This window comes from Pithys albifrons, chromosome 13 (genome assembly GCF_047495875.1).
Source record: "Pithys albifrons albifrons isolate INPA30051 chromosome 13, PitAlb_v1, whole genome shotgun sequence".
Lineage (NCBI taxonomy): Eukaryota > Metazoa > Chordata > Aves > Passeriformes > Thamnophilidae > Pithys > Pithys albifrons.
Window position 1 is genome coordinate 4,757,911 of NC_092470.1, and position 15,583 is coordinate 4,773,493.

The 15,583-nt window shown below is 53.3% G+C and overlaps 2 protein-coding genes across 2 annotated transcripts; one reads left to right on the forward strand and one right to left on the reverse strand.

The window, feature by feature from the left end:
* Positions 1–408: 408 nt before the first annotated feature.
* Positions 409–4,627, reverse strand: LOC139677842 (cytochrome P450 1A5-like). Its single transcript, XM_071568176.1, has 7 exons — positions 4,405–4,627; positions 2,948–3,817; positions 2,204–2,330; positions 1,552–1,641; positions 1,335–1,458; positions 1,041–1,127; positions 409–812 (listed from the first exon to the last, which is right to left on the reverse strand). The coding sequence occupies exons 2-7, from the start codon at positions 3,794–3,796 to the stop codon at positions 506–508; spliced, it is 1,584 nt and encodes a 527-aa protein (XP_071424277.1). The 5' UTR covers positions 3,797–3,817; positions 4,405–4,627; the 3' UTR covers positions 409–505.
* Positions 4,628–8,348: 3,721 nt separating this feature from the next.
* LOC139678053 (cytochrome P450 1A4-like) lies at positions 8,349–14,877 on the forward strand. The gene is made up of 7 exons (XM_071568594.1): positions 8,349–8,455; positions 9,661–10,530; positions 10,750–10,876; positions 11,137–11,226; positions 11,304–11,427; positions 11,891–11,977; positions 13,561–14,877. Exons 2-7 carry the CDS (start codon positions 9,682–9,684, stop codon positions 13,865–13,867), a joined length of 1,584 nt encoding a protein of 527 aa, XP_071424695.1. The 5' UTR covers positions 8,349–8,455; positions 9,661–9,681; the 3' UTR covers positions 13,868–14,877.
* The last annotated feature ends 706 nt before the right edge of the window (positions 14,878–15,583 follow it).

Sequence of the window (15,583 nt, forward strand, 5' to 3'; positions counted from 1 at the left end):
TATTGAGAAAAATTTCTTCACCAAAAAGGTGATCAAACTGTGGTACAGACTTTCCAGGGCAGTAGAGGAGTCACCATCCCTGGAGGGATTTAAAAGACATGTGGATGTGGCACTTGGGGACATGGGTTAGTGGTGACTTTGGCAGTGTTGGGTTAATGGTTGGACTTGATGGTGCTAAAGTCTTTTCCCACCTGAACAATTCTATAATTCTATGCTTCTTAAACAGTGGTGGAGGCTGTGGCATTATGGTGTGGGTTTACTGTTCTTCAACTCTCAACAACTGATTCTAAAAGGGTACAGTCTAAGACTAGATGTGATGGAATGGCCAACACTTAATGGAATATCCAACACTAGAAACACTGGAAAAGGAAAAGGCAAGAAACGTGACAAAGTGAACCAGATAAAACAGGAGTTTCAATGGTTTTATTACATCATCCTGTAAAGTTATATCAGACCCAGCTCTGCTGCAAGTTCTTTGCCCCCTGGTGATGTCTGGTCCCCCTGCTCAGTTTGTGCTCTTCATGGGGAAGCGCTGCTTGACCTGGAAGTGCTCACACCTTTTGTGCCTCAGGCTCAGTCCATAGAGCGGGGTCATGTCCACCTTCTTGCCATCACAGACACTGAACTCCAGCTGCTGGAGCAAGGTGGTCAGGAACAGGAAGACTTGCCACCTGGCAATGGGTTCACCAATGCATCTCCTTTTCCCCAGGCCAAAAATTAGCACCTTCTCCCCCTCTTCTTTATTCAGTTTGGTTCCTTCAGCACTGAGAAAACGCTCTGGGTTGAAGGTTTCTGGATCCTTCCAAAGTTTCCTGGAATGGAAAATGTCAGATGTTGAGATGGTTTCTCCTGGTCACGGGTGAAGGTGGAACACTGGAAGGTGGGAGCTGTCAAGAAGAACATCTCTGAAGTCAGTAAGTCCCTTATCTGCTCCCTTTTCTCTTCAAGAAGGTTGACCCCACTCCTGCTCAGGAAGAGAACTCTGCAGAAAGGGGCCCTGTTTGTCACTGAGGGGGCTTTCTGTCTCACAAGGTACTTACTCATCATGATTCACTTGCCACTGGTTGATAAACACGCAGCGGTCCTTTGGGATGTTGTAGCCATTCAGCACTGTGTCCTTAGTTGTGCTGGGGAGAGAAAAGATGGAGAATTTGGGAAGTCTAAAGGTTCTTCTGCAACCTCAGGGGACTACTAGGTTGCTCCTGATACTGCTGAAGGAAGGATGTGTCCCAGAGGGGAGGTTTCATGAGAGGCAGTTGTGTTGTCCTTGAGCCATAACAAAATGCCTCAAGACCACCTCATCCCTAGACCTCCTCTGCAAGCTCAGCCCATACCTGTGTGGGATGGTGAAGGGCAGGAAGGAGGAGTGCCTGAACATCTCCAGGATAAAGGCTTCTGTGTAGGGCAGCGTGCCCCGGTCCGACAGCCGCGGTCTCCTCTCCCGGCCGATGGTCTGGTCTGTGGGAGACAGAGCAGAGGGAGTGGGTTGGGGTCAGCTCAGTCCAGACAGGTTTTATCCCTGGAGGATGGGGGTGGGGTTCATGGACTCACCCAGTTCTTTCTGGATCCTCTTCTGGATGTCAGGGTTTGTCACAAGATACAAGAGGCTCCAGGATAAGGCAGTTGTCACAGTGTCAAAGCCTGGGCAAAGAGAAAAGCAAGTGAATGAGGTCTGTGTAACACCTATCTTGTCTTGCAGGCTAACCATCACATGGAGCAGTCTGGGATGGCCAAGAAGGCAGAGGACATTCTGAACACACAACAAGATGTGTTGCTTTCTATCACAGAAAACCTTGCTAAAATATGCCTCCCTCTCATCCTGTTTCACTCCTGGATTGTGTCAGGTTTGTATAACTTCTCTGGAAACAGGGGAGTTTCCACAGGGTAACTCAAAGATGAATCAGTCCACAGACATTTCTCTCAACCAGGGAAAAGCCACCCTGGTTTGTGAAGTGCAACTGAGCTACAAGCCATGCCCTTTGCTTGTCCCTGAAGCTTCTTTTCAGAGCTAATGTCCCAAACTGGTCTCTAGAGGTATCCCTAGAAGGTCCAAGAAGACCAGTGAGCAGGAGAGTGAGTACTTAGACACAAACTGTGTGCCTGGTGTTGGACAAAAATGGATCAGACAGAGATATAACAGGAAGAGTCTAAGAAAATCTGCAGTAGCTGAGGGGGCAGTGAGAGGAGAGGAGGAAGGAGACACCTGCTCCAAAGATGTCATTCACGAGGTTGACGATCTTCTCCTTAGGAATCTGTGTCCCAGTATTTGCTTCCACTTTTTTCTCCAGGCACTGCTCAATGAGGGAGTCGGTGATGTCTCGGATATTGTTCTGAAAGGAAGAGGAGACAACCTCATGGCAGCAGAACTGACAGAGGAATGGATGTTCCTGAGCAACCCCATCTGATGCCGGGGAAGCCCAGGGTCATATGAGCATTTTCCATTTCCCATGGCACCTATGAAAACAAAAAGATGGTTCTCCAAGGATCCTGAGGCACAGATGTTCAACCAACAGACTGGCCCTATGACACAGAGAATGAAGGAGAAGCTGGGAAGCTCATTAAACTAAGTCAGGGGAGGTTTAAATTGGATATTAGGAAAAGGTAATTCAGCCAGAGGGTGGTCAGGCACTGAATAGATTCCCCAGGGCAGTGGTCACTGCCCTAAGCCTGCCAGAATTCAAGGAGCATTTGGACAGTGCTCTCAGGCACATGGTGGGATTGTTGAGGCGTGTTCTGTGTAGGGCTAAGATCTGGATTTGATGATCTTTGTGGGTCCTTCCAACTCAGGAGATTCCATGATTCTATAATATTCTATGAGAAGGAGGTCTGGAGAAAGAGAGAGAATACCCACTGCTTCTTGGCTGAAAGAAGAAAATCAACTTGCTAACAGAGGGAAGGAGTGCAGAGACACACCTTTGGTGCAGGTGAGGGTTCTGCAAGGTCTTACCTGATCGTAGGTCTCGTAATGTTCTTTGACTATCTTCTGGAGGAAGCTGAGGAAGGACTTGTTGAAATCTATAAATATTTTCATTCTGCGGCTGGGAAGGTACTGGAGCAGGGGGATGAAGTCAGCAGGGTTGCCAGGAGCAGCCACATCATCAAACTGAGCAGCTGAATTCACCACGCTGACCAGCTCCTGATCATTGTGCTCGTAGCGTTTGCCAAAGCACATGGCACAGATGACATTGGCCACTGACACCACCAGGTACTGGTAAGGTTCAAAGCTCTTCTCCTTCTCCATCAGCTGCAGGAACTTGGTGATCAGGTACTCAGCCTCCTTGAAGACATGCTCCTCCAGCAGGCAGGTGGAGGAGGAGGTGGGGCTGAGGGCAATGGAGAAGGTTCTCAGGGCGTTGTAGGCCAGCTTCCTGCGGGCTTTCCACACCTCCCCAGAGTCAGGGCTGAAGGTCAAGCTCTGCCCGTCTATGACAAAACGAAAGCTGTGGAGGTCAGGGCGCCCCATGAAATCCTCTCCTTGCTTCACTAGGGCTTGCTTGATGGTCTCCAGCCCACTCAGCACCAGCACAGGCCGCATGCCAATCCTGACCTCCATCACGTCCCCGTACTTCTGGCTCAGCTTGGTCAGGGTCAGGTGTGTGTCTTTCCGCAGCTCCAGCACATTCCCCAGGATGGGATAGCCCCTGGGTCCCGGTGGGCTCTTCAGCCCCTTGGGCACGTGCTGCTGGAGGGACTGGAGGAACAGGAAGACCAGGCAGAAGACAGCAGCCACCAGGAGCACCTCCGTGGCCGAAATGACACCTTGGCTCCCCACCAGGGACATCACAGCCTTCATCATTGCTGCTAGCAGGTAGGAAACCTAAAAAAGTGAACCAGAGTGTGGGCAAGAGCTGGGATCAGCAAGGGACTGAGTCCTGTGGTTGTTCCTGATGCTGAGACAGAGCACTGAGAGCCCTTAAAGAGCTCAGGCTGATGGACCTGCCCATGCAGCACTGGGAGTTTCAAAGGGGAAGAAGCTGAAGATTTGTGAAGACTCCAAACACACCCACCCATGGCTAAAAGGGAGACCTCAACCCCCCAGAGCCTTCAGTGACACCCCTTGCCCCAGAGAAGACCCCAGCACCCACTGGCACAGCCGTATCTCCTGCCCAGGGAAGATGGTTTTTTAACAAGGCACAGCAAAACTGCAGCTCAACAAAGCACAGAGAAGCAGGAGGAGAGCAACAGCAGCTCCTCAGTGAATATGGCCTGAGGACCAACAAATGCATGAGCAGTTATTGCCAGGAGGCTGAATCTGCTGGGTGGCCACCAGCACACAGGGAGCATGGGGAGCACGGATGTCACAGGGCTGCTCTGGGTGGGCGGGGGCAGGAGGGGAGACCCAAACATGACCTTCCCAGTCCTATGGTCACATTCAAACCCATACACAAACATATTGTCTCCTACCTGCAGGTCTTTGGGCTGGTTCTACTGTGCAGGGCTCCCAGCAGCGATAGGTACAGGGTGTCTGGCAGCTACCCTGCCCTGGGTAGCAGAGTGGATCCTCCTCTGCCTCCTGAACCTTCTTCTCCTGCCACCTGCACACTGTTCTCCTGCCCAAACCTTTTCCTCCTGCCACCTGGAAGACTACGACTCCTTAAGCACTCCCCTCATTGCACAGCTGGGTGTGACCAGAGGGACATGGCACAAAGGCCCTTGGAAGTAGCTACTGATTAACAAATGGGGCCAAGCTAGGCTGGAAGTCCGAGAAGAGCCTTCTTCCCATCCAACAGGCTCTGGGGGATGAATGGTGACTTCTCCTTCTGCCCAGGGCATGTGCCTGCCCTAGAGCCGGGAATGGGAAGGCAGAGGGGGATCCCAAGCACAGGGAAGAAGAAGGGGTCCCTATGCCCTACTTGGGGAGGATGAAGGATGTGCTCTCAGCATTGCTTCCTGTGGGATGTGGGTGCTATCACTTCCCAAAAAACATTTTCTGGGCTAACCAGATTGTTCTCAGGACCCAGAGAGGGCTATCATCTCCACAGCCACTCTGGACATGCTGGGAGCTGCAGGCTGCAAGTGAGGGGACATGTTTGTGGCAAGGCACCTGCATCCACAGCCCTCTCCATCCCTGGCCTCCATGTCCCAGGAGTGGTGGTGACAGGATCATCTGGGCCAGCAGCAGAGCCAGTCTCAGGTTAACGATTGCCCAGGTTTGCGTGAGAAGGCAGCTGGCTCGCTTCCCCTGGCTCCTCCGGGGCAAACAGGCAGCGAGGAGGAGGAGTGGTGGGGCAGAGGGGAGGAGGTGAGCCAGAGAGATAGGAGAGGTGAAGGGGCAGCACAGGGCAAGGCTGTGGTAGTTCATCCCCGCACAAACAGTGTGATACTCACCAGGAAATGTCTGAGTCAGAGGGGCTGCTCCTTGAGCTGGGGCAAAATTCAGGGGAATTTGGGAACTGCAGCTGGGATAAGCAGGAATGAGCCAGACCTTTGAGGTTTGGCCCGAAGTTTCATTCAGTCTTTGAAAATTCCAGTGGGAATTTGGCCCAGGTAGAAGCTGAGCTAATATTTAATAAAGGCTTTCAACATCTGGTTTAATCGGGCTCATTAATAGCAATGACGCCGTTCATTAATGTTTGGCAAGAACAGTTACAAAACCCTGGCTGTTAATATTCCTGATGATAATTCCCAGGAATGTTGCAGCCCTCCCAGCCCCAACTTCACTGATGAGGAGGACCCTTGGGAATGTTTTTGGGGAAGCAGGCTGCAGCTTCAAAGGAGAAGGGCTTTTCTGGCAGGCTGGATCCAATCAGTGTCTCCCAAACCTATGGATCTACCTGGATCCATTGCATGGGGTTGGGCAGGTGGAGGGTTGAGTGACCCCCTCCAAGAGCATTTCAGACCTTGGTGGCCTTGCTTGGGGAACTCATCCCTGCCTCTCCTGATCCATCACCTTGCAAGGCTCTGAAGAAACTGTGGAGGGTCCTGGGTCCACATGAGGAACCCTAAAGGGGCTTCGTGGGACCCACCTGCCCTTGTTCCACTCTTTCCCAGCCCTTCCTGGCTCCTCTGTGCTGGCTGCCAAGTGCTGCGAGGGCAGGGTGCATTGTGATGAGAACAGTGTTAAGAGCTGCTCTCTTGCATGCCAGGCAGTCTCACACTCCAAAAACACATCCTCAGCCCCAACCACCACCCCTTGCCAAGCCGTTGGATCCCTGGCTCTGGCTGTGGAGCAGCTGGGGGGATGCTGCCAGCCCCCAGCCCTTCATGGGTCTTGTGGACCGCACTTCCCTCCATGGGTCACCATCCCGTGGGATTGGTCATGCCAGCGTGTGCGTGCAAGGACAGACATGAGCAAGAGGATGACAAGTGCCTGCAGGCATGTGCACGTGTGGCAGGGCATGTGTGTGCATGAGCATGTGCACATACATGAGGGTTATGGATCTATAAGAAGAATAAAGGATGTTTGTATCCATGTGTGTGCCCACACACAAGAATGTGCACACTGGCTCTGTGTGTGCAAGGTTTGTGTGCAGTCTGTCTGTGCAGAGACACACCTGTACAGATGCACAGGTACACGGGGTGGATGCTCACACAGGCATGTGAGGGACATGGGCACAACCAGGAGCCACAGGTGTGGGTGCCCCCACATGTTGTATGAGGTGCTGTGCTGCTGGAGATGTCCCTGCCTGGGGTTTATGTGTGTCCCAAGCCATGGGGACATTGGTGGTCATGCCCCAGGGACTCGGAGCATGTCCAGTGTCACCCGGACCACATAAGGGGACATGGTGGTGGCACAACTGAAATCTCCCTTCTTTGCAGGGTGTGAAATCACCCTCTACCCCACTCCTTGTGGCTGTAAACGGCTGGGATGACTGTGTCCATTTGACACAAGTGACAAGGGGGCTGCTGTCCCCTTGCAGGGAACGCAGCATCCTGTGGCAGAGGGGATGTTCCCCTGTTGACCTGACAATGTACCCATTGCTGGGGACCCCCGTGTCCCCCCAGCACCCAGACAGCAATGGAGGCAGCTGATCCTGAGCTGCTTTGGCGCCACCTTGACCCCGGGCCAGGCTCCTGGACGTGGGGACACCGCCCTGGTCCTTTAAAAGCCATTTCCCCCCCCTCCACCCATAGCGTGACTCTGAGTGACCGGGGCAGCCCTCCCGGGTCTGGCCAGAGCCCCTTCGCACGCGATGTCCCTAATGTCACCTCTGGGACCCCCCGGCGGGGCGGGACCCCTCTGGCCGATCTCCCATCTCTTTACAGCTGGACGTGGAACAAGGACTCGGGTGGAGGGGGGAATATTTGGGGTGCGAGCTGGTTCCCCTTGTCTTCCCTGAAGGGCAGGTCCTGACCTGTCACCCCACGGCGACGGGGTTGGGGGCTGCAAACTCTGCCTGAGATCCCCTTTGGACCCTCGAGCATCCCCTCGACGTGACCTCCCCCCTCCCTCCTGTTGTAACCTCTGCCTCATCCCAGCCCCACCTCGTCCGCTGGGTCGCTCTGTCCCCAGGGGACAGAGGTGGCAGAGGGCACGGCGGCTTCTCACGCGAACCTGGACAATTTTTAACTGGGCCGGGGTAGTCAGGGCCGTGACCCCTGGGGTGGCACCGCCGCCCCGTCCCCACGGGGGCTGTGGGGAGGTCTGGCAGCGTAGGGTGGAGGGACATGCACGGACCCGGTGCCCCTCGCTCTGCTTTACCGGGAACACCGGTGGCGGGATGGGCAAAGCCCCCGCGGAGCGGTGGGATCACTTAAGCCCCTCGGCGGGGGGGTCCACGCTCATCCCCGCTGGCTCTCGAAGCCTTGTGGAGTGATGAATGCCCCAATCCCCCCGCTCCTGCCCCGCACCGCGCGTACCGGAACGGTTTTCCCACGCTCCCGCTCGCCCTGCGGCTCCGGACACAGGGGCTATCCCGGGGCTATCCCAGGGCTGCGGGCACCGAGACAGGGGTGCAAGTGCATGTGTATGGAACCCTGTGAGTTTTCGGGGGGAGGAGGGGGCCGGGGCGCCCTCCGGGGCGGTCGTGGGGCGCAGCGGGGCGCGGGACCGGCGCCTTTAAGATCCTGCCGGTAGCGTGACTGGAGTGACCGGGGCGGTGCGGGTTTGCCCAAACATCCCGCCCGCTTCGCACGCGATGCCCGCCCCGGGCTGGAACCCACGGGCGGCACCGACACCCCCAACCCCCCCACCCCACGCCACGACCTATTGGGAGCCCTCCTCCCTCCCTCCTTCTCCCCCCCGCGCCGGCCATCCATCCTCCCCTCCAGGGATGAGCGGGGATCAGCGGGGATCCCGCACCCCACTCGTGGGGCGAAGTCCCGTGGACAGGGAGACCAAGGGAGATGTGGGGGGTGCGAGGAGTTCTTGGGGAGTTCTTGGGGAGTTGGGGGCCACGTGACGGGAGACGGGCGGACCAATCAGGGCGTGGGGCGATGCATATAAAGCAGGAGCCGGAGGGAGCGGACACCTGTCGCAGGATCGGGTCCCATCTCCGTCCCGCTCCGCACCGAGGTGAGTACTCAGAGAGCCCTGACCCACGATGGAGAGGTGTTGGGGGGCCACTTCCAGCAGCCCCAAGTGATGGGCAGCCCCACCATGGGCTGTTCCCACTTTCCGACGACTCAAACCTCCTGCAGCATCCTTCCCCCTCCTGTCGGAAGGTGGTTTCTTGAGGGTCCTGGAGGTAATTCTCCCCTCACGGGTCTTTCCGCTGCCGTGGGATGGGAAGGGGTCTCAGCTGGGCTGCACCCACTGCAGTGCAGGGGTCCCAACGGCCCCCCAGAATCATCACTCCACGGGTGTCTCGTGGGTTGCTGTAGCACCCTGCCAAACCCTAGGAGAGGTGGGATTTTACACTCCACCTCTTCCCACCCCGCCTAAGGTTTTCTGAAGGATTTAGTCGTGTGAGAACCTGGAAGTTGGTCCCTTCCAACTTGAGGTATTCTATGATGCCATCATTTCCAACAGAGCTGAGAGCAGGGTGCACTCATCCTGCCAGTCCCATGCTACAGCCATGGTTATCTTTTGTGGCCATCTGTCTTTGGGACGAATCCTGCCAATGTTGTGTTTAGTTTGCTGGCAAGCAGAGGCTAGGATGACTCGAATCAGGACCAGCTCTTCCCTAGTCAAGAGCTCTGGAAAAGACTTTGCAGGAGAAAAGAGAGGTCCTGTGATTAAGGGAGCACCTTTGCTTTCCTGGCATACAGAGGGAAAAGGCCATGGGACCTATTCCTTCCTATTCCTCCTGGCTAGCAAACCCCCTCCTTTTTAGTGCAAGGAGTTTCCTAAAGTGTAGAAAAATGCAGCACCTCTGAATTAGAAATGAAGACCAGCTCTCCTGTCCACAGTCCTGTTAAAAGTCCTGCCAAAAGTGTCTCAACCTAGAGGTGCTTCATGGACCTGCCCCTCTTCCTAATGCCTCCTTGGTTTACTACTAAGGATTCTGCATGCCAGTCTAAGTGTCTTCTCTGGGGCAAGGGGTGTCACTGAAGGCTCTGGGGGGTTGAAGTCCCCCTTTTAGTCATGGGTGGGTGTGTTTGGAGTCTTCACAAATCTTCAGCTTCTTCCCCTTTGAAACTCCCAGTGCTGCATGGGCAGGTCCATCAGCCTGAGCTCTTTAAGGGCTCTCAGTGCTCTGTCTCAGCATCAGGAACAACCACAGGACTCAGTCCCTTGCTGATCCCAGCTCTTGCCCACACTCTGGTTCACTTTTTTAGGTTTCCTACCTGCTAGCAGCAATGATGAAGGCTGTGATGTCCCTGGTGGGGAGCCAAGGTGTCATTTCGGCCACGGAGGTGCTCCTGGTGGCTGCTGTCTTCTGCCTGGTCTTCCTGCTCCTCCAGTCCCTCCAGCAGCACGTGCCCAAGGGGCTGAAGAGCCCACCGGGACCCAGGGGCTATCCCATCCTGGGGAATGTGCTGGAGCTGCGGAAAGACACACACCTGACCCTGACCAAGCTGAGCCAGAAGTACGGGGACGTGATGGAGGTCAGGATTGGCATGCGGCCTGTGCTGGTGCTGAGTGGGCTGGAGACCATCAAGCAAGCCCTGGTGAAGCAAGGAGAGGATTTCATGGGGCGCCCTGACCTCCACAGCTTCCAGTACATTTCGAATGGGCAGAGCCTGGCCTTCAGCCCCGACTCTGGGGAGGTGTGGAAAGCCCGCAGGAAACTGGCCAACAATGCCCTGAGAACCTTCTCCATTGCCCGCAGCCCCACCTCCTCCTCCTCCTGCCTGCTGGAGGAGCATGTCTCCAAGGAGGCTGAGTACCTGATCACCAAGTTCCTGCAGCTGATGGAGAAGGAGAAGAGCTTTGAACCTTACCAGTACCTGGTGGTGTCAGTGGCCAACGTCATCTGTGCCATGTGCTTTGGCAAGCGCTACGAGCACAATGATCAGGAGCTGCTCAGCTTGGTGAACCTTGGCAATGAATTTGGGGAAGTGGCTGCTTCTGGCCACCCTGCTGACTTCATCCCCCTGCTCCAGTACCTTCCCAACCGTGCCATGGAACTCTTTAAGGACCTCAACAGGCGATTCAGTGCCTTTGTGCAAAAAATTGTTGAGGAGCATTACACTAGCTTTGATAAGGTAAGAGCCTGGATGCCCTTTGATGTGGGTGGAGATGTCTGCAACTTCCAGAGATACTGCCTGGCGATATGGGGAAGAGGGTACACCCTCGTCCTCCCGCCTTGCCCAGGAAAGCTCCTTGGAGCACTCCTATCTGCAGTTATTCCCCCCAGGAGCCAGCACTAGCTGGCCCCATCCCTATGTGTCTGTGAAGTCCCTGACCCACCAGCTCTTTCCCAGGAGCAGATTCGGGACATCACAGACTCACTGATTGAGCACTGCCAGGAGAACACTGTTGGGGAGGATATCCATGTCCAGCTCTCTAATGAGAAGATCATCAACATTGTAAACGACCTCTTTGGAGCAGGTGAGGATGTTCCTGAGGGTAAAGTCATGGTGCTGGAGGCTGAAGGGGGAGGTAGAGCTGTTGGGATGAGAACTTGGCCATGTTTAGGTGTGTGGAGCTGCTGTTGAGCTCTCGGGTGCCCTCCTTGGCAGTGGCCAGAGCTTTTCAGTGACAGCTGATGGCGAAATCTCTCTAAGGCAAACATCTGGAGCAGTGGCATCTGTAACACCCACTCACCTGTTCTCTTCTGATATCTGAATGCCTTTTTTGTGTCCATCCAGGCTTTGACACTGTGACAACTGGCTTATCCTGGAGCCTCATGTATGCTGCCTTGTACCCCAACATCCAGAAGAAGATCCAGGAAGAACTGGGTGAGTCCATGAGCCACCTTCCTTCAGGGCCAGCACCTCTCTGGTCAGCACTGTTCCTAACCCTCTGTCTCCCTCAGACCAGACCATCGGCCGGGAGAGGAGACCGCGGCTGTCGGACCGGGGCATGCTGCCCTACACAGAAGCCTTTATCCTGGAGGTGTTCAGGCACTCCTCCTTCGTGCCCTTTACCATCCCACACAGGTATGGGCTGAAGTGGCTGACACCTTATCTGGGGTTTTTTTTGGATTGGTTTTCTGGGAGGTTCCATTTAGACAGATAATTGCCTGGAAAGTGATCCCTGCTAGGGGGAAATATTCTGGCTTGCTGCTGTTCTGGGTTTGAATGCTTTGCTTTGAGGGTAGTTTCACTCCAAAAACTTTGCTAGCAGAGGGATAGTGAACACCCCTGGGTTTATAATTTCCTCCTGCCTTGGGAAAAACACATCACAGCTCACCTGGCATGAGTTGTGAAATGCAGCTAGAATTTTCCTGCTTAGAGAAAGTATAACCAAGACTAATTAATCTCCCAAATGCAGTCTGTGGTATTTCCTAGCCAGTCCTAAGAGGAAAAAAAGGGTATTAAAGATGACTTGCCAGGACTTGCCAGGCTTTGATTTATCATGTGGGTCTCCTTTAACTTATCTTCCCACCTGTGCTTCCTACAGCACAACAAAAGCAACAGTGCTGAATGGCTACTACATCCCCAAGGACACCTGTGTGTTTATCAACCAGTGGCAAGTGAATCACGATGAGTGAGTATTCCAAACCCCCTGTGTTCATCTGGGCTGCCATGGGTTTGCTTGGTGTTAAGATCAGTCTGATCTGTGCCAAAAGATGAATGGATCATGGAAGAAAAGGTAGACTGGACAAAAAATCATGTGAATTAGGTGCTGAGCCCAGCCTTGGCTCTCCTGGGCTTGGAGCTAGTCCAGGTTGAGTTGGCCATCAGTTCAGCAGCTCCCCAACACCAGGGCTTGCCCAGTTTATGTGGAGAGGCCCTTGATGCACAGAGCAAGGGCTGGAAGCTCAGGCTGCTGGATAATCAGGAATCAGTAGATCCTCCTGCCATGCAGATCTTGTGATCTGGATTGACAGCTCTGGATGTGCTTAATGGGAAAGGTCCAGTTCCTTTTTAAGGGAGAAAAATGTCATGATGTCTTCAGTAAACTTGATTGGCTTGTGTTGTGTTTGCTGATAAACAGTTTTGTGAATGAAAAGGGGTCTGGGAACCAAAGTCCCATCTTGATTCTCCACTGCTCCCCAATAGAGACCCTCCTGGTGGGGAGGAAGCTGATTAAGGCTTGATACAGAACATGGTTCCCAGACCAGGTATCTTTGATCAGAAGCTCAGGACATTTGTATCCAAATACCCCAGCAGCACAGAAACCTTCCAATATTCCTTCTGCTCCTGCTACTCTGGTGGGCATGAAATGGGAATGCTGTCTTTAGGACACAGAGGATTCCCCATATTCAAGCAGAAGTTCTCAGCTAAGACACTGTTAAATCCCACCCAGCATCTCCCAGCAGCCAAGCTGGGACAGGTTGGGAAGTTTTGCTGGGAAGATTCAAAGAGAGAAATCCCTCTGGTCACCACCATCCTTCCTTTTTGAAGGGCTGCTGACTGATTTCTGTGCTGAAACTGCAGGATTTCTGGCAATTGCATGCAGAGTTAAATCCATCTCCAGTTTCTGCACAGGCAAACATAATCCGAGCTTGGATCAGAAGTTTCAATAGACTGGGCTGATATGGAGTCTGACACAGACACGTTTTAGATCAGGGATAGAGCTTGCCAAAGGTTTTGGGATGGTGGAATGAGACAGCAATTCAAAGTTTCTCTCTGCAAAGAGATTTTTTGATCACTGTCCCCATCACAATGAGCAAAAACTGTCATGATGCCCCAAGGGCTGGAGCCCCTCTGGGCTGGAGCCAGGCTGGGAGGGATGGGGGTGTTCACCTGGAGAGAGAAGAGTCCAGGAAAACCTGAGATCCCCTTCCAGTGCCTAAAGGGGCTCCAAGAGAGCTGGAGAGGGACTTTGGACAAGGACCTGGGGTGACAGGAAAAGGGGGAATGGCTTCCCACTGCCACGATATTGGGAAGAAAGTCTTCTCTGTGAGGGTAGTGAGGCCCTGGAACACATTGCCCAGAGAAGCTGTGGCTGCCCCATCCCTGGAAGTGTTCAGGGTCAGGTTGGATGGGGCTTGGAGCAACTTGGTCTAGTGGGAGGTGTCTCTGCCTATGGCAGGGGGTGGAATGAGATGAGCTTTTATGTCCCCAGACCATTCTGTGATTGGATGATAAAACGGTATCCTCAAGTGTGTCTCTTTTCTGCCCCAGGAACCTTTGGAAGGAACCCTCAGTCTTCAACCCTGAGCGGTTCCTCAACTCCACGAGGACCGAAATAAATAAGACAGAGAGTGAAAAGGTGTTGTCTTTCGGCCTGGGAAAGAGACGATGCATTGGGGAGACCATTGGCCGGTGGGAGATCTTCCTCTTCCTGACCACCCTGCTGCAGCAGCTGGAGTTCAGCCTCCGCCCCGGCGAGGAGGTGGACATCACCCCTCAGTATGGACTGACCATGAAGTACAAGAAGTGTGAATGCTTCCAGATTAAGCAGCGTTTTCCCATGAAAAGCTCTCCATGAGCTGCCAGAAGTGTTGCCCTGCAGAGGAAAGCCAGCCCTCGGCGTTGGACACTCAAACCTGCTTTTGCTAAAGCATAGCCCCTTTTGTGTTGCTTCACTGGAGGCTTGTTCCTCTCATGGAAATGGGAACAGGGAGGAATAAAGCCAGCTCTGTCGGGCTCTTTGCAATCCCTGGAGGCAGCTCCATCACCCTTTCCCACATGGATGCTCACCAGAGGTCCAGCACTCCTGCCTCTTGGAGAGATCCAGGTGAAGTGAAGCCCTGTGGTGGGGAGGAGGATGCTTGAGGGTGGGATGTTGGAGGGATGTCCTCTGCCCTGAGCTGCAGCTGCCATGAACAACTTCCTTCATCCAAATATAAATAAACCTGCAGGTTCTTCTGGGAGAAACCTGACCAGCCTTATCTCACAGGGTGAAGCCTGTTTTCCCAAGCCTTCAGCTCTTTGTGCCAATGGGAATGGGTCCTTCCCACTGCTCCAGCTGCCTTCTGAAGGGCTCTCGTGGCTGCACCAGCACCCACCTCGAGAGGACCTGTCCTGGGTGCACCCACACACGTAAACTCCTTGAATGTTAACTCATTAAATTATTTTCTGAGTGTTCTACCAAGCCTTGGAGGCAGCCTGCTAGGAAAAATAAATATGTCCCTAAGAGTGCTGCTCATGGATTGAGATATCAACTAAATTCCCAACACAAAGCCTGGGAAAAAGGGACAGGAATCAGTAAGAGGAACAGGAGGACACTTCTGGCTTTTAGACTGTGTATTTGCTGCTTCTTTTAATTATTGAGGTTGGTTTTTTTTCTTATGAAGCAATAGATTTCTGTATCCAGACTAATTAAAGGAACAAGAATTTGAGAACTGCAGGAAGTGCCTTATGATGAATTCCACTTTAGCCAGTGGGAAGGAGAAGCCTCATGGCAAACTGCTTGTTTGCACTTGTATGGAATACAGCTGTGTGCTCTGACACAAAGCACACAATATTTCCAACCCAATAAATATTTATCTGAAAGTTTTTTAGTTTCTTGTTGGTCTTATTCCACTGGGAAATGATTTTTTTGGGGGGGAAAACATCACACACATCACTATCATCCTTGAAAGTCTGACTTGATGTTTTGCATCAGGGTTTTTCCCGTGGGACATGAGTGGCCTGTGACAGCAATGGCACTGGGGGAAGATTTTAGTTCCCAGGGGAGCTGACTCTGCTCCTTCTCCTGTATAAAGTCTCAGCTGGGATTTGCAGAGAGGTGATGTCAAGCTCTGGATCAGTTCAGGATTCTACTGAAAATCAGGACTAGCCTTTCTAGTCCTGAAAAAATGGAATCAATAGGTCCTAACCAGCCATTCAGGGAGCAATCCATGGAGGGGTTTCATGCCATCGCCTGCACCACTTTCCCCCATCTCTGAGCACAATTGAATCCGAAGCTTTGCTTAATTTCTCTTCAAACAAACAAGGCAATAAACATTAAATTCCCACGCAAGTAACAAGTACATGGAAAACTGGGGTTTGTGCATCCTTGCAGTGATCAGCCCTCCGGGGTTTCCAGCCCCGTCGGACCATGGAATTATGTTTAAAGTTGGTGTTGTGGTGTGGAAAGCTGCTCGAGGCGCCCTCCTCCCGCTGTAACCTCGCTCGGCTCCGCGTTGTTGTTACCGCTGCCATCAGAATGAGTTTGTGCTTAATTAGTGTCCCCGGTCCGGGCTGTGTTTAGCTCGGGAAG